The sequence below is a fragment of the Amblyomma mixtum genome, chromosome 9, assembly GCF_055824585.1.
Source record: "Amblyomma mixtum isolate Tamu chromosome 9, ASM5582458v1, whole genome shotgun sequence".
NCBI classification, from domain to species: Eukaryota; Metazoa; Arthropoda; class Arachnida; order Ixodida; family Ixodidae; genus Amblyomma; species Amblyomma mixtum.
In genome coordinates, this window is record NC_143020.1 from 102,913,814 (window position 1) to 102,939,148 (window position 25,335).

A 25,335-nucleotide genomic window follows, 5' to 3' on the forward strand; every position below is an offset into this window, starting at 1 on the left:
CACTATCACTACACTTGGGTTGCTGCTAATGAGTAATTACATCTTTATTTCTAACCTACCCCAACTTGGGGTAATTCCTTGAAGTAAATTGGGGCAACCCTCAACGGCCTCCCTTCCGAAGGACCCACACAGGCTGCTGGACGCTCGATGTCGACGCAGGTTACGTTCAGCGCCGGCCGCGAGCCCACGGAGGCCGAGCTCCTTCGCAGCCCCGGTCCCGAGTGGCACGCCAACCGGACCCTGGCCCCCCGGCTGGCGCTGGGCGGCATGCCCCTCTTCGTGGCCGTGCGCCTCAAGCTGGAGTGGGGCGTGGGCGCCCTGCGGCCCGCCGACCCGCGCCGCGTGCGCTACCGGCTGTGGACGGCGCTGGTGGCCTGCCGGAGCTGGCACCGCCCCTCGTGGTCGGGCCGCGGCTGCTCCGCCGCCATCGACTCGTCGGACGAGACGCTGCACTGCCGCTGCTCGCACCTCTCCTGGTTCTCCGGGGCACACTGGGTGGCGCCCAACGAGATCTCCTGGCGAAAGGTCACTGCTGTTGTAGATTGGAATCTCTGAGGCTTTAATCATCGGCATTAACCTAAATACGTCAGGTGCAGAGCAGATGTCTCTCCGGTTGACTTGTAATCAACCCTGCGCAAGCTGTGGCCACCTTGTCCTCGCAAAATTCCTAACCTCAACCGCCCACCTGAGCCTGTCGCTTGTGGCTACGTTTACGCTCGTTTGGAATCCCCTGTTACCCAGAACGACCATCCGCTAACTGGTCTCCGCATTTCATACTCTACGCACGCCCATATATTCTTCTTTATCTCACTGTTTCCGAAATCATTTCAATTAAGCTTGTTTTCGTCTAAAAAAAATTTGAGGGCTTTTCAGGCAAGAAGCAGTCAGCGTAGGCCAGGCGCCCATTTTAGCAGCGAAAATATCACGGAAAGGGAAAATACAAAGTATAGAATATTGGCGATATCTTGAAGTATTAATAGCGCGCAGTAGGTGTCGAGAGGCGAGGATACACAGGTAATTTTCCTGCTTGTTCCGTGTATCTTAGTGCGCTAATGTTTATAGAATCTTCGATCACCAACTAAAACAGACCATCCCACTTGTCATAGAAATTTCTTTGTAAGCATTAATAGCATTTTACTGGCCATGGGTATGCTGTGGTTTACGACGCAAGTCCCCGTAGTGGATGGCTCCGGGTTAATTTCGGTTACCTGGTCTTTTTAAGCCCACTCCCTTAGTACACAGCCACTTTTGCGTTCCGCATGCACTGAACTGTCCGTTCTTCACTGCCACATTGCGAGGGTGGCAGGTCTTTCTGAACACCTGTAATCGTAGAGGACATGCAACTGGCCACGCCGGTGGTAGCGGTTGCATGCGTGAGGGAGATGGGTCGCCATGTGGCCTGTCGTACGACGTGTAAACGATTTCTCAGGTGCGCTGACATTGGGCTTGCTCCCTTATGTAGTGCGTACGCTCCACCTTTTCTTCCTTCTCCACCTTACATTCACCAAACACATTTCGGGCGACATGTGCATAAGCGTCCACCGTCCTTAATATACTGAGGTCACACACTTTGTGCGCAATTTCAACGTTAGGCGGCGACAATGCCGCCAAGTATGTGATGAACCGCACTCGGTTATCATCATCTTCTCTGTCATCACTTCTTGTATGCACATTTATCAGGCACTTGATCTACTGATGGTAAATACAAGACGATGCACTGTGTCCATTACATTCAGGTGTAATGATCGAAGCTGCTCAGAACGTGGTTACGTTAGGGAAAGATCTTCCCTGCGTGAAGGTGGCGCTGTGATCTGCAGAACTGACCGCAGATCAAGCCTGGATGTGGATTCTGGCTTTCTTTCGTGACTTTCAGGATGAGTGCATTAATAAGGGTCGAGAAGGCGGAATGGTCGCGTCGATAACTGGTTTGTGCCACCGCCGCCTTGCCCTCAACTATGCGCGCATGCGCAGGTGTCTCGTGGCGTGCGCGAGCGCCACCTGCTGGTGGGCAGCTGCGTGCTGGCCCTGTGGCTGCTGTACGGCGCCGTGCTGGTGTGGGCGCACCGGGCCGACCAGCGGGACGAGGTGTACAACACGGTGACCGACCTGCAGCAGAACCTGCCCACCGACCAGCAGCCCTACATCGTCACCATCATCACGGGATTCCGACGGAACGCCGGCACCACCAGCAAGGTGGTGCCGGGAATTATACTTCTATCCCTCACATTATACCCGCAATATACAGGGTGTTTCACCTAAGACTTTAAACAGTGTCTAAAATTAGAATTTTTGAGTTTTAAGAGCACTTTCTTCGGCATGCCATTGTCAACGGTGTAGTACATCAGAATACAGTTAAGATTTCTTAACTAGCAGGTTGGTTAACTAACATTGACTAATTAGCATTTTAACTATTACTGTCCGGCTTCTTAATTATTAAGAGGCGAGTAGCCCAGCGCAAGTAATATCCATACTAGTTTTCAGAATTTCCAAAACGGGGTTACCCTTAGCGCTGTGGCCCTACAAATTTTGTCTTCATCGCACTAAAATACATGCGCTTTCGAGAAGCTTGCAGGCAAAGCAACCTATCCAGTGCACGTAACTCGTCAAAATAGCCAAATTTTTGGGGGGCCACAGCGCCGAGGGTAACCGAGTTTTGGAAATTCTGAAAACTAGCAGGGATATTACTTACGGTTGGCTACTCGTCTCTCAACAATTAGCCTAACAGTAGTAGTCACCTTTCAATATTAGTTAACCAGCCTTCTAGTTCGGAAATATTAGCTGCATACTGATGTACTACACCCACCGCTGACGATGATATGCCGAAAAAAGCGCGTTTCTAACTCAAAAAGCCTATTTTAAAAAATTTTGTAAACTCTTAGGTGAAACACTCTGTATATAAACACACGCTCTAACGATTCAGTGGAAGGAACTAAATAACGTGATCCGTATGCGTCTAGAGTGCACTGAGTGCGTCACCTATGCGGTAATAGCGACCTTGTAGCATATTTGGTACTCTATATGGATGATTGTTCGCATCATAACACGAATCAAGCAAGTTGGCACCCCGGGCGAATAACGTACACACTGAAAAACGGTTGTAGTCTAGGCTTCTCCAATTCGCTACCGTTTCAGTTCTTGCCTGTAGTGCACACGGCGCTCCTCAAATGTTCATGGGCCACATAACCGACTTCCTGAACACTCCCCGCATCTTGAGGAGGGTAGCTTGACTGGCCGTGAAACTTCCCCTGAACTTTAATGCGGGGACAGAATCGACCACGACGAGAGCCGCCAGCGTCGGTTAGAGAGCCGCCTGCTGCCGTTTTGTCATGGGAAAATCGCTGCACATTAAGGGAACGTCATTATGGAAGCGGTCGTATAATAAAGTTTAGCTTGGAGTTTAATGGAGTTAGGTAATTGCGCAAAAAAATAGCAAACCGGGCAAGCTGCGTAAGCAAGCAGCAACTGTTTTGCCCGAGGCGAACGCACGTATTTATTCCTCGTTTCCCTCCCGCTTCCTCTCTCCTCTCTCCACATTCCGACACATGCGTCGAGAGCGCGCGACTAGGCGCGCGGCAGTGGCGGCGGCGCAGCGACGGTCCTGCCGCCTGGTGGAGCGCGGATGAAACGGTTGCTATGGCAACGGCGCTCCATCTGTTCCCCTCGCTGCGGCTAAAGGTCAATCGTGGCCACCGCCGGGAGCTACGCGATGGCTCGAAACCTGGCGCAGTATTGCTTGCGCAATAAAAATTCTTTGGAGGCACTTAGATATCTCTTAAGTGCGGGAAGGCGAAAGCCGTTTGCGAGTCGTTGCACTGATGTGACGTCATCGTCCACCTTTCCTCGTTTTTGAGCAATTTTTACCCAAATTACAGATCTTTCGGTGATCTTAAGTAGTAATTACGCTTAATTACACATTTTTTAAATCTAATTTGACACAAATGCGGTGTTTTTCCGGTCATTCTGTCATAATTTTCACTATGCGGTGACGACTTCCGGTGGATCTGACGTCACACCATTCCCCTCGCTATATCGACGTCCGCGCTATATAGAGGCTTCTTTGTTTTGTTTCAACAACCGGCTATAATTAACTAACTAATCACTCTACAGTCATCAAACTTTGCGTCGGGGTTACATTTTGCCTCTCTGTGTGACGCTGTGATTCGTTTTCTTCTAACCTGATTAGTTGCCGCGTTATCAGTGGAAGACAGCGTTACACAGAACATGACCTTGCCCGCGAGTATGAGCCGTAAAAGGCTTTCTTCTTAATACAGAATAATTATATACTTTTTCAATTATGAAGGCGTTATTTAGGTTGTTTTTCTGCTCTGACGGTTGGAAGCCGCCGCAAAATATGCGACGACGGCTCCAAAATATAATTTGGGAGCAAAATACATTGCCACGAAATTTATTGCGCTCTACGCTAGAACCACCAGCGGCAGCCAGTACCAGAGTGGCTGGCGCGATCACCAATTACAGGGCAAGGCAAGCGCTGTGATAGCGCTGACACGGTTCAGCTGCCGCCGTCACTCAGTTGCACATTCCGGACGGAAAGGTGCGCATTTTCATTTTTTTTGCTACTGAGGCGTCAAACAAGCGATTTATTTCATCATCAGCCTGACTACGCACATTGCAGGGCAAAGGCCTCTCCCATGTCGCTCCAATTAACCCTGTCCTTTGCCAGCTGCGGCCACCCTATCTCCGCAAAATTATCTAAGTATTGCTAAATTATCTACGTAATTTTTCTGTGTGACGGGCAATTGGACGTGGAACGGGACTCAAGTAGCGATATTATTGTTAACCGTGAAATGCAGTACTTAACAATTTTTGGTTTTAGGGGGGTTTAACGTCCCAAAGCGACCCAGGCTGGGCTCCGGAAATTTCGACCATCTGCGGTTCTTTAACGCGCACTGACATCGCACAGTACACGGGTCTCTAGAATTTTGCCTCCAACGAAATTCGGCCGCCGCGGCCGGGATCGAACCCGTGTCTTTCGGGCCAGCAGCCGAGCGCCGTAACCTCTGAGCCATCGTGGCGGGGGCACTTAGCAATTTTGAACAGTGTACTTTCAGGAGCCCTTTTGGAGAAACATGTAAATATAAGACAGATATGGGCTGAACGACAAAACCCTGATGAGGTGAAGACAGGGCACTGCGCTTGTCGTTTCTTGATCTCTCCTTCGATTTGTCCTTCGGGGCAGTTTTCACTCTTAAATTTAGTGCCATAGTTTAACTAGCTTTGGCGGGTAGCTAATGTTCATTGGGAGACAGGCATCGAAGGGGGTCCACTGACTCGTGGTCGGTGGGAGTGCAGGTGTGGCTTCAGCTGGTGGGCTCGGAGGGATCGTCGCGCACGTTCCTTCTCAAGGACGAGAACGTGAACCCGGGCACTCTGCAGCGCAAGTCCGAGGACTACTTCCTGGCCACCACCGAGCGCGCCCTCGGGGAGATCACCGAGGTGAGTGGGGAGCTTCTTCTAGGGATCTAGGGAGAAGGATCTATAGAAGGTAGAGGAGCAGAACTAGGTTCGTGCACTACTGCGGTTTTAGTCCCAGCATTCGCGGAGATGAGTGCAAATTTGTTTAGCTTCTTTAGCTTGAGGGAAGCTCTCTCCGGGGTACAAACGATAATGTGACCGTCAATGTTGTAGTATGTCGTAACGAAATATAGGAGTCTACGTCGTAGTCGAGACTGGCTGCAAGCATGAGATACGCTTCAAGACAGGCATAGTGTATCCTATAGGCCGGCTCCCTTACCAAAACGTTGGCTTTCAGAGCGGTGCGCGTTGAGCGGCATGTCCGGGAATCGAATACTCTCGTTAGGAATACAGAGAGGCTACATACCCATTTAAGCCGTCAGGACAGAATGAGAGTGACCTGTAGAGATGACACACCACGGCTGCCCAGGTGGTGTTCACACTGGAGGCCCGTGGCGGACGGCCGCCCTGGTTCCTGCACACGGTGGTGGTGCAGGACATGCTCGAGGACCTGGTGTGGGTGTTCTTCGTCGAGCAGTGGCTGCATCCGGGCGGAGAGCAGGAGCCGAGCAGCTTCCGCTTCCGGCCAGCCGACGGGCAGCAGCAGGCGGACTTCTGGACCCTCTTCAGGTGACGCCACCAACTTGTTTTGTTGCTGTGTTGAAGGGGGGGGGGGGGGGTTGATGGTTAACAATTCGCGAGAGATTAGTCGGAAATACCTGGAGGACTTGCTACCATGCTAACATCGATTAAAGGGGCTGCAGTGGTTAGTCATCTGGCCACTAACCGCGTCGCTAGAACCATTCACCACGAAAAGGGGAAGCTTCACTCTTCCGAAGACTAGCTGTAAAGAAGACACATCACTGGGCCTCTTCCATTTACCGCGCTGGGCAGACCGCTGGCTGCCAGAAAGTTCGCCTCTGACAGGAAATCGCATCATGGTCACATGGGCTGGCGGCCACCGGAATCAGCCAGCCGGTAATCACGGCGGCAAGCAAGACGCGGATCACGGAGGGCAGATGCTCTCCGTAGCCCCATAGCTTTGCGTTCGGCTGAGTCTCGTTGCTACGTACGCGTACGGCAGAAATAGGCTGCCTGGGATCGAAAACAACGGCCTCAAGTTATTGAGGACTGCCGCAGACTGCAGAACAAACAGCTGATCATGCTCGCACCCGTATGCATCGGCGACGACAATGCGAGCGTGTGCCTTCGGTGCACAGTGTGCTGTGTAAGCTTCGAGAAATCCTCAAAAGCATGCGATGAGCAATCGCAATCTAACATGTTTCAGTCGACACCTCACCGCAGGGAAAAACTGCCCGTGCGTTGCTTATCAAATGACACGCCGTACTCTCGGATTATCGCGTTTTTATTTACTGCGCAGTAAGTATGACTGGTACGACCGCAGACGATCGACCCTGCATGACTCTGCTGTGGTCGTTGTGATCTCTGCACTCGTGAACTGCGTCCTGTAAGCTCTAATCAGAAAAGAATGGGGATACGTACGTTCCCTTCAACTGCAATCTGTCGGCCGCTGGCTTTTGCTGCGGGCAAGGAATGCACGCATAATATCGACAAAAGCGCATATCAGCTTGTTGAACGTTCACCTGGACCATGCGGGTGTACTGTACAAATCTGGCTGCGTACCGTATCTGCAATGCCACAGCTTTACCGCAGAGAACTAGCACTGGAATGAAAGGCGCTACAATGAAGCCCTGCGTGTCGGCGCCTCACGTACGGAGTGCTTGCATGATTAGCGCTGGGAGATTCTTTTTATCTCTTTAATGATCGAAATGCGAAGAGATCCATGCCTATTGTACCTCTCAGATATTTTAAGCATATGTGGCAGAAGCCCCGAGGATCAAGCTGTACGACAGTTGGCGACGACAGAATCGGCACTCGCCTCGATCGGCTGCCCTCAGTAACTGTGCGGCCACATATATGCCAGCAGACATGCCTCGAGCAATGTGCTCGTGAGTGTTTTTAATAAAGGACATGTTTCAGTCAAGCGTTTCTCAAAGCATATCCGCCTCTGCACTGCGCCGAGCGCAATGAAGACCATATATCGCGCTCAACTATAAAACCTCGCAAAACACGTTCAGCACATGCATATATGCGCACGTCTGAGCGCGTACTCGGACCTGGAATCTGCGGCTGCTCTCGTGAAAGGCCTCGAACACCATCGCAATATAAGCCGGGCGCACGAAATTAACAGCCGAAATAGCATGTCAATCAGAAGTATGCGATCGTAATATGAAGCGAGCATTTGTGCTTGCGAGGTGGTGAGACGATAGAAATACGATCGCGCATACGCACGCAAAACATAAATAAACAGCGAGAACTACTTTAACAGGCGTCATTGCAGGCGACACAGACGATATGCACCGTGGCCTACTCGAAACAAGCGTCTGCATCGCGCAAAACATCGCATGAAGAACCGCGGTCCTTCCAGTTCATATAAAAATGGCCGCGCGAGCTTCCCGCTACCATACAATCTCTCCGTCGTCTGCTAGTTGCCCAAGCGCTGCCAGCACAAAATCGTCCTGGCGAGTCAGGCTGCCCGCTGAAAACCCGAAACCGGCCAGCCAGAGAAAAACGAACGCCTGGCGCCGCGCTCTGGCAGTCCGCAGGCAGCCAGAGGTGGATAATCGAATAGGCCCAATAATAGTTAATGTCCCTTCCCCTCTTCAGAACCTCCTCTGCATCTCTCTATTCAGGCGGCGTCTGCAGCGCCACTTCTTCACGGGCCACACGTGGTTCAACGTGATCGCGCGCTACCGCAGCTCCAAGTTTACGCGCGCCCAGCGGGTCACCTGCGCGCTGTTCGTCATCCTGTCGGCCATGATGTTCAACGTCATGTACCACGACGTAGACACCAGCTCGGACTCGGAGCACCTCAGCTTTTTCGAAGTGCCCGTGCACTTGAACGACTTCCTGCTGGGCCTCCAGGTGAGAAGGATTGGCGTCTGGCCGTGCAAGCCTCCGCCGTAAGCGTTATAATACCGTCAGCCCGGTTCCGCCCAATGCGGGAAAAGGGCCCCTAGCGCTGGTCTCCAATCATCATCATCATCATCAACCTAAATATGCTCACTGCAGGATTAACCCTGTCCTGTGCTAGCTGGGCTCACCTCATGCCCGCAAACTTCATAACCTCATCCGCCCATCTGATTTTCGGCCCCCCTGCTACGCCTGTCTTCTCTTCCCCGTAAATTTCCCAATATGGCGACCGCCTCTTACTTTCTGCCGCTCCGAGCTGTGCGTTCGTTCTCTATAGGAATTCATTGCAGTATCCTGACACACCATCGGTCACGCGGCCTCCGCTTTTCCGCGTGTTAATAGTAACCTTAATTGTGGCGGCTTCACTGACCTTTTATCCTTCTTCAATTGTTAGAGTGAAATTGGGTCTGTGTTCGTACATGTACAGAAGGTATCGCGCATTTACTGTTAAGGCAGAACGGAGAGAGTTGGGCCTGACAAAAAAGATCCTTTTATTCTCATTTTTTCCACTACGTATTGCGAGAAAGTGAAGCGCAAGCAGAATGACGATATTCAAATTCAGAGATGAAATACTCGCGTGGTTGATTGGTACTTTTTAAGTATGATAGTCACTCTTCGAAAGTGTTGGCCATGTCCATTTATACTTCTCTTTCAATTATTTTTGTTTTCTTTCCTCTTCGTTTCCATTTTTATATTCATATTTCAATGCTATAGCATTGAGTTGTCGTCATGTCCTTCACAAAATTCACTGATCGTCCGAGGGAGGTAACGTGACCTTATGACGCCATCTCAACATGAACTGATTGGTCGAGATAGGTTGCGTGACCTTTTGACGTCATCACAACCTGCCCAGCAAGGTAGGTGTCAGTCTGGCCACCGGACTGGGAGGAACGTGCCCTTCGTGGTGTAAGTAATCTTAATAAATGGTCTAGAGACATCACGTTACATTGTGACGTCATCGCAACTTGCCAACCGGGTTGTGAGCAACCTAAGAGAGGATCTAAATCAAGAATCAGAAAAAATTGTGGTATATCAAAATGTCGGCATCGTCACAGCATACCGGATATCTGCTATATCATCATCATAATCAGCCTGACTACGCCCTACCCTGCCTGCCCTAAATAAACATTCTTTTGCTACTTCCAGCAACTAGCCACCAATTGCGAACTGCTGTTATCTTGCTAGACTGTTGAATATTACCTTGGTTTTCTGCATGTTAATTTTTAGCCCCACCGTTCTGCTCTGCCTGTTTAACTCATTGGTCATGATTGGCAGTTCATGTCCTGAGTGACTTAGCAAAGAAATGTCATCAGCGAATCGCAAGTTACTTAGGTATTCTTCATTAACTCTTATCCCCAACTGTTCACATTTCAGGCCCCGGAATACCTCCTGTTAACAGGCGGTGAATAGCGTTTGCGAGATCATGTCTCCCTGGCTCAGACCTTTCCTTATTGGAATTTTATTGCTGACTTTATGGAGAACTGTGGTAGCTGTGCAGTCGCTATAGACATCTTCCAATATTTTCACATGACACTCTACACCCTGATTCCACAATACCTGCATGACTGCTGAGATCTCTACTGAGTCGAATGCTTTCTCGTAATCAACGAACGCTATATATAGGGGCTGGTTATGTTCTCCGCATTTCTCTATCACCTGATTGATTGTGTGAATATATTCCATTGTCGAGTATCCTTTACAAAAGCCTGCCTGATCCTTTGGTTGATTGAAGTATAAGGTTGTCCTCACCCTATTAGCGATTACCTTAGTAAATACCTTGTAGGCAACAGACAATAAGCTGATCGGTCTGTAGTTCGAGTATAGTGGTTTATGGACCAAAAATTGCAAACGCAGATACACAAAAAAATTGCAACACAGGCTGCCGCATAAGTGAGATCTAATGCTATCGTATTCCATTCTTAAGGCGACTTGAGAGTGTCTATAGTTTTTGTTCGTACTCTATGATACGTCATATGGCGTCTGGGTTCTTTTTGTGGGCTCCAGGTATTATTATGGAAGTGTGCGAAAGTGTCTAAACCGTAGCATCTATAGCAACGTTGGAACAAGGAAGCAATAAAGAAGCTAAATTTCCTCCGCTGTTTCGAGCCCCGGCCTCTCATAGAGTGACGCATTTTTCAAACTACGCAGGCTTAAACCCAGAAATTATGAACAAGCGCATTTTTTTTAACGGGAACTTGTTTAACAACGCACTTTTACGCATATCGTTAGACTACGCCGTAACAATCAGTATATCCGCAGATCCCTCCTCTGGACGCTTGTAGTTTTCTGCTATTTATTGTAAAAACGCACCTGATTGTTTTTCTTTGCGACAGTCTGAAACAAAACTTTAAAAGCGAGATTTTGCTACGTATCGCATAATTTCTCAACTGCTTAAAAATGACAAGTGATGTCTTAGAAAGTTGGACTTAGGCCTGTGCTTAACTATTATTTTTTGGCTTCATGCTTAGCCTCCCGAGAAGTACGCGAATGCTCGTTCCTGAAACATGTATGAAACACTTCCAAATTATGGCTCACTGTCTCAGACAACATCAAACGTCCTGAGGACATCCTCAAGTGGTCAGAACATCCTCTTTCCGAACAGGACATTCTGAGTACTTTTTGAGTGCATATCACGACCAAACGTCCTCATGTAGATGTCCTCAGTTTGTACCTCGCCGGACGACTCGAGGATGAAAATTTCTCAAATGTCCTAGAGACGTCCTAACGCAGGACAACAATGTGGGATGTCTCCGCCCTCGTTGGGCTAAACTTTGCTGTCGACCCATGCAGGTGAGCCTGGTGACGGTGCCGCTGGGCGTGTTCGTCATCTTCGTGTTCAGCAACTGCCGGCCGCGGCCCATGAGCGCGGCGGCTCCCGAGCGCCGGAAGCCCCGCATCTCGCTCTTCAGCTACCTGGACAACCTGTCACACAACTACTCCGAGTCACGCAGCGAGCACCGCACGCAGATGCTGCAGGTATACTACGTGCGGAATCGCTCTTGCGGTTTAGTCCATGAAATCAGTAACCTCTCCTGTCGCGCCCTCTGTTTGCCGAAAAAAATACTTGCAATAGAAGGAAAAGAGGCTCCTGTAGCATTTGTAAGGAGCACGTAATGAGCTGTGGTTAAACGAAGTGGTACCTGACTAACCATTCGCGAACTATGAAGAAAGAAAACAAAATCCACTGGTGATAACTGGATGGGATGCGACAAATCTCCATTATTGGTTGTACGCTTCGTTTTTGTATTGATCGCCTTGCCATGGCATCTTTGAACTTGATTTCGCTGCGGGATACTGGTGAGTGCAGGATTCTGAAGGGTAGATGTGGGTGGGTGGTAGAGGCATGGAATATCAATGTGCACGAAACTGGAATCTACTTATATTCTTATGACGTTAGTTTGCAGTAAGCGTCGACATTAAAAAAATTATTCTTGTTTAGTGCGCACGAACCAGAAAAAGAGTGTTACAAGATGTGGTTTTAATCCACTATTCAGGAGTACGCCCGGCTAGTTCGCGAGGGGCGCCGAGGCCTCCTGCCTTGGTGGTTCCAACTGGTCGGCTGGGTGGTGGCGATCTCCGGCTCGCTCGTCTGCTCGGTGGTGATCTGCTTGTACGGCTTCTCGTACGGCGACAAGCGCTCCAAGGAGTGGCTCTTCCGCTCACTGACCGGTCTGCTGCACAACGAGATCATTCTGGAGCCGCTCAAGGTCATCCTCATCTCAGCCTGCCTCGCCAGACTCATACCGAGGCCACCCGAGGTGGACGACTACAGCCTGCGCAACACGCTCACCGAGCTGCCCGACGACCTCAGGCCGTGACGTCATCCGCTGCCCCTGCGGCGCAGTGTCATCGTCGGGCGAGAGAGGGCGCCACCTTTCAGTGCTGCGCAGTGTTGCTAACTTTCGGACGCGTTGAATTCCGAACTTAGTGTCCATTTGTGGCTAAACAAGAAAATGAAGATACTTCTTTTTTTCTACAATGACGCTGCGTGGGCCTTTCAGGCTCGTGTAATATATGCTTATTAGATTGGTACAAAATGGTGCCGGGATTTGAAGACGGTGACGCTCGTTTTTTTACTCTTCTGCCAAGGCTACGGATACATGCGGCATGCACATAACTGGCTTCTCCTCAAGTTTTTCGGGAAAATTTCTTGTTGACTTTGAGTAGGGGGGTGCTTTCATTTTCATTCGGTGCATGGGGAAAATGTTTTCGTGTGTCAGTGGGAAAGATGTACACACTGCCTTGCGTAAAAATGTCTTGATTTTAAGCTCTTGCAATCAGATTCGCATATGTTTTCGGCATTTCTTCCTGTTATGTGGCCCTGAACGGAGTTTTTTCTTCTCTGTGATAAACAGCAAAAAGCAGCTCATGCACTTCTTCACTTCCGTACTACTGCTTGAACTAAAACGATACAATTTTGAAGCATGGAGTGCTTTCGTGTTCCATTCTCAGCTAGTACGGCGGAAATTCATCTCGCAATCTACATCCCTGCAAACGTTATCATGCCCGTCGACAGAAGACGTCTTGTTGGGTGATAGGGCTCAACGGAATGAACTATCTACTGCCCGCTCGTTCCCTCTTCCCTTTTGTAATTTCCATCTTAATTTGTGCCAACGTGTAGGGCTGGTGTCTGCCGTATAAAAGAGATTATCCACTCAATCGTGATTTCCAACATCATTATCAAAATTGGTGTTCCGATCGCTTGACACGATGTAACATTTTAAGAGATTCATCAAGAAAATATTCCACTCATGTAATAACTTGCATTCTTCTGATGTGATACCGCTATCTCTCATGTAATAAATACCCTGTGGCTGGGGCCTTCGACGTGCTTTGTAAATAAATAAAAACAAAAGCTGCCTCCTGTAGGCAGGGCTTGAAGGGATGTCAAAGCTGCCGTGAAGAGCTATGGCCGCTCAAGACACCGATAATCCTGCTCCCCGACTGCTGCTGCTGTAAGAAGTGTAGCAGCAACAGAAGCTATAACCGAAGAAAACCTAGGATTTATCGCCCCCCTCGGTACAAAAGAAGTGGCAACCCCCTGAGCGCGCACTCCAACGTTGCCATGAGCAGCAAGCGAAAGCTGCATTTATTGAATGCGCCTTGCAAAGACAGCGACAACGTCCGTCCACACTTGCGAAAGCTCTTCATTTTTAATATTCACCTTGCCATTATTTATTTTCGTCTCCCCTTTTCTTAATAGCTTTGTGAGTCCCAACAACAGAGGTAGTCGCAACACGAAGTTGAAGTAATTATCCTAATTTTCTTTGCCATTAATAATTCCGAAGCCAAAGAAGAAAAGCTGTCGGCCGCGTGACAGTCGCACGCGATACCATCAGGAACGGTCGCCCCGCCCACACCCGTCCTTACGCACCCAGAGCTCCGCATTCAAGATTACGAGAGACCCCTCGATAGACGACGCCCATAGCTCCTCTTTCAGTCATGGCTGGCATGGCGTGGACGCTTCACCCGGCACTGTTCTACGACAAGTACGGGCCCGTGTTGGTCCAGCTGTGGGAATCGGGTGCACTGGGCACCCTCTTCAGACCGGTGCGTCGGCTCTCCAGGACCATCGGCGATGCGATCACCTCCGGCTTCGCCTCTCGACCTCAGCCCGGCACCGACGCTGAGCTCGGAGATGCTTCTGAGCTGCACCTCACGGATGCCAGCGTCGCCACCGACGACGAGGCCTGGACGCGGGTCAACCGCGAGCCGGGAGACACGTCGCCCGAGCCCAGCACTTCACAGCAGAACGAGCTGGCCTTCCAGGGCGACCTGTACACCCAGATGAGACGCAACCGCAGGCAACAAGAGCGAATCGAGAAGATTCGCGAGAACCGTCGCAAGTTCCTGGAAGGCAGCCACAGTTCTGCCTCCAGCAGAAAACGGAGAGTGCCAGGCCGTGCCGGCTCCATTCTAGCCTCGAAGAAGGAGAAGACCCTCCGCAGGAAAGTGGGTGGCGTCGGCACGCCGTTAACGGACATGGAAGGCGTCCCCCAGCCTCGAGGCGTGGTTATAGACGCGGGTGGCTCGTCTGATTCCGGTGAGAGTTCGGAAGCCGAGGGCGCTGGTGGAGCCGCAGCGAAACGAGGAGGTCCGCTCCTGGCCCAGGAGCTTTGCGCGGATAACGACAGCCTGAAGGCGTTCCGGGCAATGCGAGGTGGCAAGAAGGGCGGCGTGTCGCCACCGCCGAACTTTCGCCGCCAGTCGGACACGCAGACTGATACAGGGTCCCTTTCCACTGAGATGCCAGAGGAGGTACTCAGCGTGGCTTCTCCGGCCGTGGCACCGGATGTGATGACCCCAAGCGGAGAACAACCGAAGCGCAGTTCTCTGAAAATCAGGAAAGGATCAAAACCATCGGCTGGCCCGGGCCAGCAAGAGGGTTCCGCAGTATCCATTTTGCGGCCCGATAAGCAGACCAATATGAAGGCATTCGAGTTGTCAGATGACCAACAAGCCCGTCAGAAGGGATCGAGATCGCCAACAGTCGCTTCATTGGAGACAGCTACGAGCGCCGAAAAAGGCAGCTTGCCACAAGCAGGCGTCTGCGTGACAACCACTCTACAGTCCAAAGATGAGAAACCACTGTCAAGCGAAGAAACCTCTTCGATGGCAAGCCCGTCCGGCACCGTCGCGAAAAAAGAGAAGACTAAAAAAAAGAAGAAAAAGACGAGGTCTCACAAGAAGAAAGGAAAACACAAATATAAAGCCGCGCATGGCAAAGGAGAGGAACCGGCCGAGGTCCAAGAGGACTCGCACAAGGCCGGCGAGCAGAAGCCTGGCGCCGGCGTTGAAAGCCAGGAACCTTCACACGACGTGACCAGTTCCTCAGTCAGTCCTGGTCAGCCAGGAGTCATCAGCCAGGAATCTCCGGAAACCCGCGTGACAACATCGCTAAAGCTTCCAGCCGCAGGAGCCCCCAAAGCTGCGACAAGCGAGGCCCTTGTCTCGCAAAAAGGTCCTGCGCCGAAGCTGGGTAAGCTAGCATGCCCACATCCCTATGATCTGAGAAAACCTATTGCTAAGATGATTTGTCCTTCGGCAGACCTAGCTTTAATAATTATTCGAGGGGCTGGTATCGCCCAGCGGTGCACTATACTCTTGAAAAAGGTCGCAGAACCTGGTCTAAAACGGGGGATGCAAGAATGGTTGAACAAAAGATAAAAGGTTAGGAAGCAGGCAGTGGCCTTTGCTTACCTTGTTGCAGGCGGTCATGAAGCGCCGTATGAATTATGAGTCACTGCGGAATTTACGGTAGAATTAAACTGAGACAAATGAGCTAAGCACAGTACTATGCTGCTAAAGCGGGGGGCCTTCCACATGCGGTTTGCAAATAGGAGCCGCAAGGAACGCGGCCGGAACGTGACTGGAGTCCAACCATTTGACTATTGGATGGTGGCCAAACGGCTTGCCTACCACGAACTTGAGGTGCTGCAGGTGCGCTTTGTATCGCTTCAGTAGAGGGACAGAGCATACCGCGTTTTGTCACAGATATCGTTTGCTGCGCGTCACGTGACGCCTTTGCGCATGCGCAGATGGCTCCGACGCGGCAGACATGCCCGCAGCTGGTGAGCACTAGGCGGCACTTGGAGGCACTCCGGGCAGTCTGTGCATGAGCGGTGGCAGAGTGCATTATGCGGAGCGCGGTAAACGATAAGAGATGATGCAGCGCTCCTAAGCTGATAAGAGCGCGGGCATCATGAGCGCAGATAAGCTGTTGGCATCGCTATGGGCATCGCTGGTGCCTAGCTTGCAACTTTGTTCCCGTGCGACTATCGGCCGGAATCACCCGTCCAAAACTGGCAGCTACGGACGACAGTCACCACAGCACGGGCGCCACCATCCATGCGGAGGTGGCGCGGAAAAAAATCCATTTCAAAATTGTAAACAAAAGCATCGTGTGCCCGTAATCAAGAAGCATAATATAAGGGACCATCGCTGCCGAAATGTACTGCGCTTTTTATTTTAGTAGGTGGATGGAGACGATAATTGCTGCACTTTTTCGTAACGCTGAACTTCACATGTTTTCCAGCGAATGCAATGCGTTTGCTTGATTTTCTTTATGGGGGTCGAACTTCCCTTAGCGACTCAGGCTTTGAGGGACGCCGTAGTGAAGGGACTCGTAAATTCATACCGTCGGGGGTTCTTTACGCGCACTGACATCGCACAGCACACAGGCCTATAGAAATTGGCATCCATCGAAATTCGATCGTCGCGGTCGGGATCGAACCCGCGTCATTCGGGTCAGCAGCTGAGCGCCATAACCACTGGGCCACCACGGCGGTTCGCAGTGTATTTGGTAAACACGATAAAGGTGACTAGCGAATGTAAGTTGAAAACATTTTTGCTCTTCTCTAAAATTTTCTAACGGCCACACGTCATTTGATGCCTTTGGGGATACCACTACCATACGCATCCTTTGAAGCTATTGTATTCGTTTCGCCATGAATGGCGGATTTGATGAAAAACTTAAACTATACAATTCTCGGCACAGGTTCAACGGAACGAGGGAGCCGTAAGGTGACCAAGGTGCCTGCACATGTCCAGGAGTCGACAATCAGCAAAGAAGCCGGAAAAGAGTCTCAGCTGGCCGAAGCACCGCCAGCCGAGAAGATCGCCTCGGCGTCCAGCTTCGCGGCATCCAGTCCGCCGTCGACCAAGCGACATAAGAAGCACACCAAGAAGCACAAGTCCAAGTCGCCAGTTGCGGCCGAAGACACCTCACCGCGTCCCACCGCCCCTACGGAAGACGCCGAACCCGTTGAACCGGAGGACAGAGTCCCTCGTCCGTTGCCCTCCGAGAGCACCGAGAAGACGTTCGACGAAGCCGCGGCCACCCATCGCATCCGGTCGGGCCACTTCGTGCACAAGAAGCACCACAGGGGTGCCAAGAGGTCCCACAAGAAGACGGCGGCGCTATCTCCGGAGCCGGGCTCGATGGCGGCCACTGGACTAACTCAACCGGAAACGCAGGTGCCCGGAACTGCGGACGGCGGAACGGCGCAAGTCGCAGCGCCACCTGGGGGTACGAAGTGGAAGGAGGTCGCGCAGTCTTCCAAGCCTCCGCAAGATGGCGCCAACGCTACCGAGATGGCCGGCTTGAGCACGTCCAGTGCGTCGTCAATCCGGCGTCTGTTGAATCTGCCCTCCATGGACGTCACCGCGTCGGAAGTTAGCGCCGCGCGAAATATGACCACCGAGCGGCGCCCGGGAAACGTAACGGTCGTCGAGGGCAACGACGTCACCATACGCCTAGACCTGGCAAGCCCCAACAAGAAGTTCATGTTTTGGCCCTTTCGCAGGAAGGACAAGAACAAGAAGTGAAGGAAATGTCGGGGTTGAGCGGGTGTGGGCTAAAATCGTTCCATTGCTTAGCTCTCCCTTGAGCTTGCTGGATGCGCACAATATCGAAGCGCGAAATAGGTCCGTCGCGATGAAGTGTTCGCATCGTTGAAAAACAAGGCTAGTAAAGATTATTGCGCGACGCACGGCTTATTCGGCGGACAAGTTTTTCGTGTTTCACTCGTGCTTACGTTTGGCGCGGGAACGTGCTTTAACGCTGGAATGTTAGCATCGCTCCAAAAAAATATTTGAAAGCTATCCGGGAATAGATCCGATTCCTCGTGAATACTTTTTTTTTACCGTGCTACGATGCTACGATGTCAGTATTGCACAACCACTGCCCGACTGATGTCAAAAATGCACTAAGCTGTCCAACACGATAGCCTTGATACCATAATTTGCTCCAACTCTAGAAGCCCTGAAATGTTACGACGCTCTTTACCTAAAGCCCGAAACTTGAGATTCTGGCCCGTGACACGGGCGCATCTACGGAAGCAATGCGGCTTCGTATTGCTGGTATCAAACTCATCTGAACTGGCCGGCGCCATGACGAAGAGTTGCCGCAGCTGTGACGGGTGCCGTTTTGATACACTCGTTGCATCATATCTTTGACGTTGATCAAAATTATCGTCCAGCTTTCTGATACGCATTGAGTACGCGCAATTAAGACATTTTAGGTATTTGTATGGCTTTTGCCAAAAATTTACAGCCCGACAGGTGTACTGCGTGCCATGATGCTTTAACAGCGCTCATGCAAGGAATTCTCTTAGAGAGCAAGGATTCCTAAGAGAGCCGACGATGCAGAAAAAAAAAACACAGAATGGCCCAGAATAAAACCACTTGTGATCTACTTTTGACAAAGGGTGTGCATGGAATTGAGCGTCCCGAAGAGTGCTATTAGAGACGGTGCACTGGAAGCGTCCGGATCAATTTCGACAGCCCTGTATAGGGGTTTGGCGTGGACTGATATCTTACAGCACACTGGCGTGTTTGCGATTCGGCGCCAGTGAAATACTGCCGCTCACCTCGAACTCAGCAGCCGAACACCAATGCCGCTGAGGCACCACGACTGCACCAAACTGAAGTATCCATAGGCTGCACGCTTTTATGAAGGTAGCTTTTTTTTTTTTTAGCCGAATGGCGCAATCTGGGAGTCGAGTTCATATCTCTGGCGATGACTTTAGAGTCGAGGCGTGGAGCCTCTTCGCTTTCCGCTGGTCTTTTCCCAGTCTCCAAAACGTATCTGGAAAGGTTATCAGTAAAGACGTGCAACCATTGTCGCACCGCCGTGGATGTAATGCGGCGGACGTCGATCGATGATGCCTATACATTAGCAAAATCCAATTTCTTCCTTGACGCTGATATGAAATGAAACCGGCCACCAACAGCAGGCAGCATTCTCATGCATTTCGCGCGCTGCTCGGTCACAACGCGATGCGAAATATGTTGCCTGCTCGGTTGAACGACCAGGTTCCCATGATGCAAAAGGTGCTTGCGAAAAGAACGGAGCCAGCGTATGCTGAATGATGAAGTTTATTGGCTACAGGTTACACTTTGGACTCTGGCGAGATGTTTGGTCGCATATGCACTGAAAATACAGGTGTGATGTATTGCCTTTTAGTGTCGAAAGGGCATAATATGAATGCACAGGTGAAAGTCACGACAAAAAAAATGAACGATGTACAAAGGCACTAAAATTCAAACTGCTGGGCTTAAATCTTCCAGCGCTAGCACGACACAGCTCATTGACGTACCGCCCAGGTTTATGATGTGGGGCCATCTCACGTGTTGCGTTAAAAGCAGTGAAGCGCACAGGTAAAAAGCTAGCTGAATGACCAAGTTTCCAACAGAGTTTGGATTAAGAACAAAAACATGAGACCTAAAAGGTTGGGAAAGCGGGGCATATGTCGATAACACATGCAGCATCACAAGAAATCCAAACAAGGCCAAGATACCGATGACACCATGACAGCAGTCAGTGCTAGCTGAAGCAGGCATGCTATCCGCGCCTTCCACGAGCAACAGAGCTTGCTGAAACTTGAGACGTCGGTGGTGTTCCTGTAGCCAAAGGAGGGGCCCAAGTGTGTCGCTCGTTCGGCTGGATAAAGAAAAAAAAAAGGGAAAAGAGAGCACATTGCTTGCACAGAACGTAATCGAGACTGAGGATGAAAGCAGTTGAAAGACAATATAAAAAAATGCACGCCAAACATCAACTCACCCAGTGGGCTTGCCTCCGAGGCCCCGGGTAGGGTGCCATTATTCCGATGCTCCAGGTGGCCGGTCGGTGTCCGAACGACGTTTTTTCTGGCCGCCTTTCAGTCTTCTCACGGAAAGAGACCTGAAAAACCGGCCCAAGGCGCCACGCTGCGACGAGCCTTGCGACGAAGTCCGAGCGTCGCTTTCTTGGGGCTCGGATTCCTCCAACAGCAGAGCGGCGTCCGCGGATTGTGGCAGTTCTCTGCGCGATGGCTCTCCGGAGGCAACCTCTGGTTGTTCCACGTCGTCGCCCATCGGCTGCGCCTCGACCTCCGTCGATAGACGCTGCGAGTCATAGTCAGAGTCGGCTTCCTGTTCAAGTTGGGTGATCCCTAGCTGCGGTTCCGTGTCTGGTGTCGACACTGGCGAGTTCGCCGAGTCGCAGGTGGTAGGGAAGTGATCGCCGGGATCGGGCAGCACGTACATTGCCGGTGGTACCTCGTCCGCGGGTATACATTCTCGAGCGACCTCCTTCCGAGGGCTGCGACGTGGTTGGGATCGCCTGAAGGCCTCTTGCGCATTGAAGACGCCTTGCTCAGGCTTATGGTCCGGATGGGCGACGATCTGTCGCGAAAAGATCATCGTCATGTAAGTGAATCTCTCCACAACCTGCGTGAAGACGTTAGATATATGCTCGCAGGTCCATCCTTGTTCCGGGCAGCACTGTCCACGCGACGGGTGCATTTCCAGCATCATGTGAAAGAGATGCAGCTGGACGGAGAACTCGTGTACTAACTGGGAGAATGGTACCACTTGTTCCCAGAGGGAGTGGACGTGCTCCGTCAGGGTCATGCGGCCGGTGACAAGCGCGACATTTAGCACGGGCTCTTCCCGAGGATCGTCCTGGAATTGCTCTGAGTCACCAACTTCGTGCAGCAGACTGTTGAGGGAAGTGAAATCCAAGCGGTCGCTCTGTGCCAGATGGAGTAGAGGCATCCGCTGTCGTTCTGAAGACCACGAAGACCCGGCTACGACATTCCGGACAGTGATGTAGCGGGAGTCTTCGAGCAGCGTGCTGACAACTGAAGATGCAGTCACCACCCCCCTGAATGATGAAGACAGCCCCCTAGTGCTTTCATGGTCACGTGCATCACTGGCCCGTGCGTACAGGGAAGCGAGTGGCACAAGCGGTTCATATGGAACGAGGGCGAGATGCTCTCGTGAAGCCGCTTCTTGTGGTCCACTAGAAGATACTCCCGACTGCTGGCTGGGTACTTGTTCAGTGATCGAATCTTCACTCCGCAATTCCCCATCTTCAACGCTCGAAAGAAGTCTTCCCTCTGCCTGGTCCGGAGTTAGTGGGACTACCTGCTCTCCGTCCGCTTGCCTGTCAGGGAGTGACAGCGGGGAAATATCGATCTGGCCTTCTGCGCTGTTCGCGGTCAAACTAGGGGAACAGCCTTCGGTTGGAACTCCTTCCGCAAGTAGTTCTGGTACCTTCTCAGCACTCTCGGCAGCTTCAGTGGATTCGGATGCCGCGGGTCTGCAAAGAAAGCAATCGGGTCACATTTTAGAGTTCACTTGTTGCCTGGTCTACACAATCGGGGATCCAGAGAGCGTTAGGTTGCGTTCTAGATACGTCGATGTCAAATACAGGTATCAAACGCAGAACGGGCGTACCCCGCTCTTCCTTGCCCCATTGCTGACTGCTTACGGTAGAGCAAGAAGCGTCCGGTAACTGCGAAGCTGTCTTTAACGTGTACAGCGACGACAACGCCGAAGGCAAGGAAGACGGTAGCGACACTTCTCGCGTTGGTGACAAACGTGAAACAAGTTGAGATTCTTGCCTTTCGTCATGTGTTCCAGAGTCGGTGCCTGCTGTAGATTCCAGGAGCTCAGTTGCGGGGTTGCAGTCGGTCCGTCCGCTTTCACTTACTTCCGCGAGAGGTGTTTCTTCCGCGATAGTGGGAAGGGCAGGTTCGCTTGTCCGGCCAGCCGCTGCAGTCTCACCTCTCGGTTGAGTTTCACATGCTACTGCAGAACCATTCCTTAGCCCCGCTTGCGATTTGCTGGTGCCGTTGCCCATCGTCCAAGGATCGTGACTGACCGTCGGGATTCACTCAGCCGTTCTCAGCGCACCTGAACGCAACCAGGGGATTATATAGCCGACACCGCCTTTCCATGTGACGCAATAGATTATCGATATCAACCTGTCTGCGCCGCGTTTTATCTATAGCTGCGATAACTTTTCAATTATTGTGACGCCTGGCGAATCGAACGTCCGTTCAGAGTGAGCCTACGGCGCATGCGCATTTGGTGAGAATGATTTCGCTCACGATAAGAAAGCGTGCAAAGCACGTGTCGCGCTTGTTTATGGGAACATGGAGACATTCTTGGCTGATTGTGTTGAGCTACGTTTTGAAGTCTACCTGCGCAGCCTGCGTTGCGTGTGCTTGGCGGCGCTTGGCTTATTACCCTGCGCGGGTAATAAGTAAAACTGAAAAAAAAAAGAAGTGGCCGCTACGCAAATACGCTCGAGCGCCGGGCTAAACGGTATCCTTTTAACGCTTAGTAAATCATAGTGAAAAGAATCCGACAGCCACCGAAACCGAGGGACGCAGGGGAGTGTTTACTTTTTTTTTTCTGGAACAACACCGGACGCGAAATTCGTAGGTCGTGGGTTCGGGTCTTTCCGGCGGCATGGTTGTTCTTTTTTCTGCTTTATAATAAATTGTCTTGAAGCGACAGATAAATCGCATTATTATTCTCCCATTAACCAACACCACAAAAAAAAAAAAAGAAAACATTCCCTTATGCACCTTGGTTTCGGTGGCTTTTGGCTTTTTTTTTATTATGTATGCCAAACGAGCCCCTGATTTCCCTTCCGTCGTCTGCCACTCGCCTAGTAAACCAGTTCGACAGTCTTTCGCCGCTGTTTCTTTTTATCGCGACCATTAATTTACGCCTTTAAAGTCTACTTCCCTGAAACACCCCTTTTCACCTTCAGCTTTATGTGCAATCTTCTCTTGAAGTATTTCGTTGTAATGCATCAAAAAGACCATGCAGACGCGAAATAAACGAACAGAAAACTAGTCTTCCCGTACGAAGTGCACGTGCAGCTGACAGCTTGCACAGCATGAATATTACCAATGGTTGAAATGCGTTGATGCAAGAGCGCCTTAGTGAAGCGTAGATCTCTCTGTAGGTACTAAAAAAATTTCAAAGTGAACAACCTCAGAAAGCCTCGAATAAATACAGCTCGGGCCGTGCTCTGGAATTTTCCTGTCACATTTGTTCAGTTCACGCCCACGCTATTAAACGAGCCATCATTTTTCGAGATTTAGGAGAAGTGCTTCGAAAGCTCCGAAAAAATATGAGGTATTGTGCTACCCGAGCAAAGCTTTACCAGCGTTGCACACTAATGAACTTGTTTATAGCCTAGTAAAAGGAGCGAACATCTGCCGACGACTTTTAATGCTGTCTTTAACAGCAATCACTTGAACAGGGAGAAAATATAAGACTTAGAAACTACAGTTCAAGCGGTATGTGCTGAAACTGTGAAGCATCGGCCGTCTTTGTCGACTTTAAGGTGGTGTGCTGTGTTACGGCATGTATGACATTGGATGGCACGGTATGGTATGAGGGTTCAATGACCCACACCTGCACGAGGGCTATCAGAGACGGCTAAGTGGAAGGCTTTTGTTTAATTTCAGCCATATGGGGTTCTTTATGAACGCTGAAATCGCACAGCCTTCGGGTGTTTCTTGCATTTACACCTCAAACGCAATTCGCTGGCTGGGGTCGATATTTGACTCCGCGCCGTTGGGAACACGAACAGAACGCGATAGCTACTAATACGCCACGGCGGGTACCAGGTCATAAAGAGCGTCACATCTGCCAAGGTTTATGCGTTCCAATACCCATCCACCCAGCAGTTTTGGAAGACACGCCGTGAAGTTTGCGTCTTTGCACGAGCGTGACAGACGTAGTTCATATCACGCCATAAAAGGCAAGGGAAACAATTCGCAATGTGACGGAGACACAGAAGGTTGCTGCAAGGCGCCGCTGCGGCCGATTGCTCTCCCGACTGTACTTATCGATCGCGCCACTAGTGGCGCTACTGTCGCTTCGCACGAGGTCTGTGGAAAGCCACATGATCATAATATAGTAGACGTGGTTACGCGCAGTGTGTCAGAAATTCGCGGTGTTCTGGTACAGTCACCGAGTTTTGCAAGCTGCATTAATTTCTAAACAGAGATCAAACACTACCTTTCAACATGTTATTTTTGAAGAAAAAAAAATTAATACTGTCGTCAGCCTCGCGTTATGTTTGAATGTTCATTCGATGTCCGGTCCTCTTTCGCTGCATCATTTCAAAAGGAACGCTGTCATCGCGATCTGAGAGCTCGAAAGCATCTCACCTGCATTATACTGAACAGAGCAGATAGCACGCGCGGTTTATGAAAACGTTAAATGATCGATTCCTAGGTTCCTATCTTTTTCTCTGATCGCCGAAACGTTTTGCATTCGTCGTGTATTAGAAATGACTACCAGTGATTGACGGCGTTTCATGCATTTGAATTTCATCCATTGCACATATATTCTTTGCTTTACAGGGAAGCATGATTTGCGAGCAAGCTCTTGTGTCGTCTCTTTTCTTCTGTGGCGCGTCTGCATTTCTTGCACCCTTGTCAACAACGAACGACTGCAGTTTTTTTGGCATCGTGTTTGCACTGACTTTGAGCAGTACAGACGTACTGATTTATTTATCTGCACTTGCGCTAATCGTTGAGTAATGTACCACGTGTCTGATAACTAGATAAGCCAGCTGCTCTGTCCAGTGTGTAGTTTTGACCCGTGACAGGAAAGCATTTTAAATCACTGCATATTTCGCCTTGCCTTGCTGGCGATTTGCGTTGGCGTGACATTCCTGGCCTATGATAAGCATGCGCGGTAAGTGACCTCTTTGCTATAAGATGAAATCAGCGCTAAAATAGTTTTGAAAAATCAAATATGCATGTGTCGAGACAACACAAAGCTGCGCTTTGTGGCGACTGTTATCAAAACGGCGCAATATAAGAAAAATACAAGGCAGTCGCAGTGGCTGTTTGTGTTCCTTAAGAAGGGTGGTCCATGTTCTTGCAGCAGCTTTTAGCATTATCTCATGGCAGCTTACCCGACGAAACATCAGCGGGACAGTTAAGGCTGTTCAGACGTTCAGCTGTTCGGCTGTTCAGAGGAAGCTCCGGTACAACCTGGTCTGGCTCTCGCCAATGCTTTGGGCTACCCTCATCGTACAGAGTGTGGACAACTGGAAGAACCACTACG

General features: G+C 50.6%; 3 protein-coding genes across 3 annotated transcripts; 2 read left to right on the top strand and 1 right to left on the bottom strand.

The window, feature by feature from the left end:
* The first annotated feature begins 158 nt into the window (after window positions 1-158).
* Window positions 159-12,679, top strand: LOC149330420 (polycystin-1-like protein 2). Its single transcript, XM_089560974.1, has 7 exons — window positions 159-525; window positions 1,972-2,193; window positions 5,311-5,454; window positions 5,903-6,102; window positions 8,187-8,418; window positions 11,257-11,442; window positions 11,961-12,679. The coding sequence occupies exons 1-7, from the start codon at window positions 268-270 to the stop codon at window positions 12,282-12,284; spliced, it is 1,566 nt and encodes a 521-aa protein (XP_089417100.1). The 5' UTR covers window positions 159-267; the 3' UTR covers window positions 12,285-12,679.
* Window positions 12,680-13,908: 1,229 nt separating this feature from the next.
* LOC149330421 (uncharacterized) lies at window positions 13,909-17,793 on the top strand. The gene is made up of 3 exons (XM_089560973.1): window positions 13,909-15,321; window positions 15,370-15,445; window positions 16,964-17,793. Exons 1-3 carry the CDS (start codon window positions 13,909-13,911, stop codon window positions 17,791-17,793), a joined length of 2,319 nt encoding a protein of 772 aa, XP_089417099.1.
* A 2,028-nt stretch (window positions 17,794-19,821) lies between these two features.
* On the bottom strand, window positions 19,822-22,147 carry LOC149330422 (uncharacterized). The gene is made up of 3 exons (XM_089560135.1): window positions 21,855-22,147; window positions 20,030-21,550; window positions 19,822-19,909 (listed from the first exon to the last, which is right to left on the bottom strand). The coding sequence occupies exons 1-2, from the start codon at window positions 22,091-22,093 to the stop codon at window positions 20,068-20,070; spliced, it is 1,722 nt and encodes a 573-aa protein (XP_089416261.1). The 5' UTR covers window positions 22,094-22,147; the 3' UTR covers window positions 19,822-19,909; window positions 20,030-20,067.
* Window positions 22,148-25,335: the final 3,188 nt, after the last annotated feature.

What these genes read in the sequence shown, in the direction of transcription:
- LOC149330420 (XM_089560974.1), top strand. Translation starts at nt 268, where the DNA reads ATGCCCCTCTTCGTGGCCGTGCGCCTCAAGCTGGAGTGGGGCGTGGGC. An exon ending in CCCTCGGGGAGATCACCGAG is followed by an intron (nt 5,455 to 5,902) that starts GTGAGTGGGGAG and finishes ACGGCTGCCCAG; the next exon opens with GTGGTGTTCACACTGGAGGC. An exon ending in ACCGCACGCAGATGCTGCAG is followed by an intron (nt 11,443 to 11,960) that starts GTATACTACGTG and finishes TCCACTATTCAG; the next exon opens with GAGTACGCCCGGCTAGTTCG.
- LOC149330421 (XM_089560973.1), top strand. Translation starts at nt 13,909, where the DNA reads ATGGCTGGCATGGCGTGGACGCTTCACCCGGCACTGTTCTACGACAAG. An exon ending in TCAGTCCTGGTCAGCCAGGA is followed by an intron (nt 15,322 to 15,369) that starts GTCATCAGCCAG and finishes ACATCGCTAAAG; the next exon opens with CTTCCAGCCGCAGGAGCCCC. An exon ending in AGGTCCTGCGCCGAAGCTGG is followed by an intron (nt 15,446 to 16,963) that starts GTAAGCTAGCAT and finishes TTCTCGGCACAG; the next exon opens with GTTCAACGGAACGAGGGAGC.
- LOC149330422 (XM_089560135.1), bottom strand. Translation starts at nt 22,093, where the DNA reads ATGGGCAACGGCACCAGCAAATCGCAAGCGGGGCTAAGGAATGGTTCT. An exon ending in TCTGGAACACATGACGAAAG is followed by an intron (nt 21,551 to 21,854) that starts GCAAGAATCTCA and finishes CTTTCTTTGCAG; the next exon opens with ACCCGCGGCATCCGAATCCA.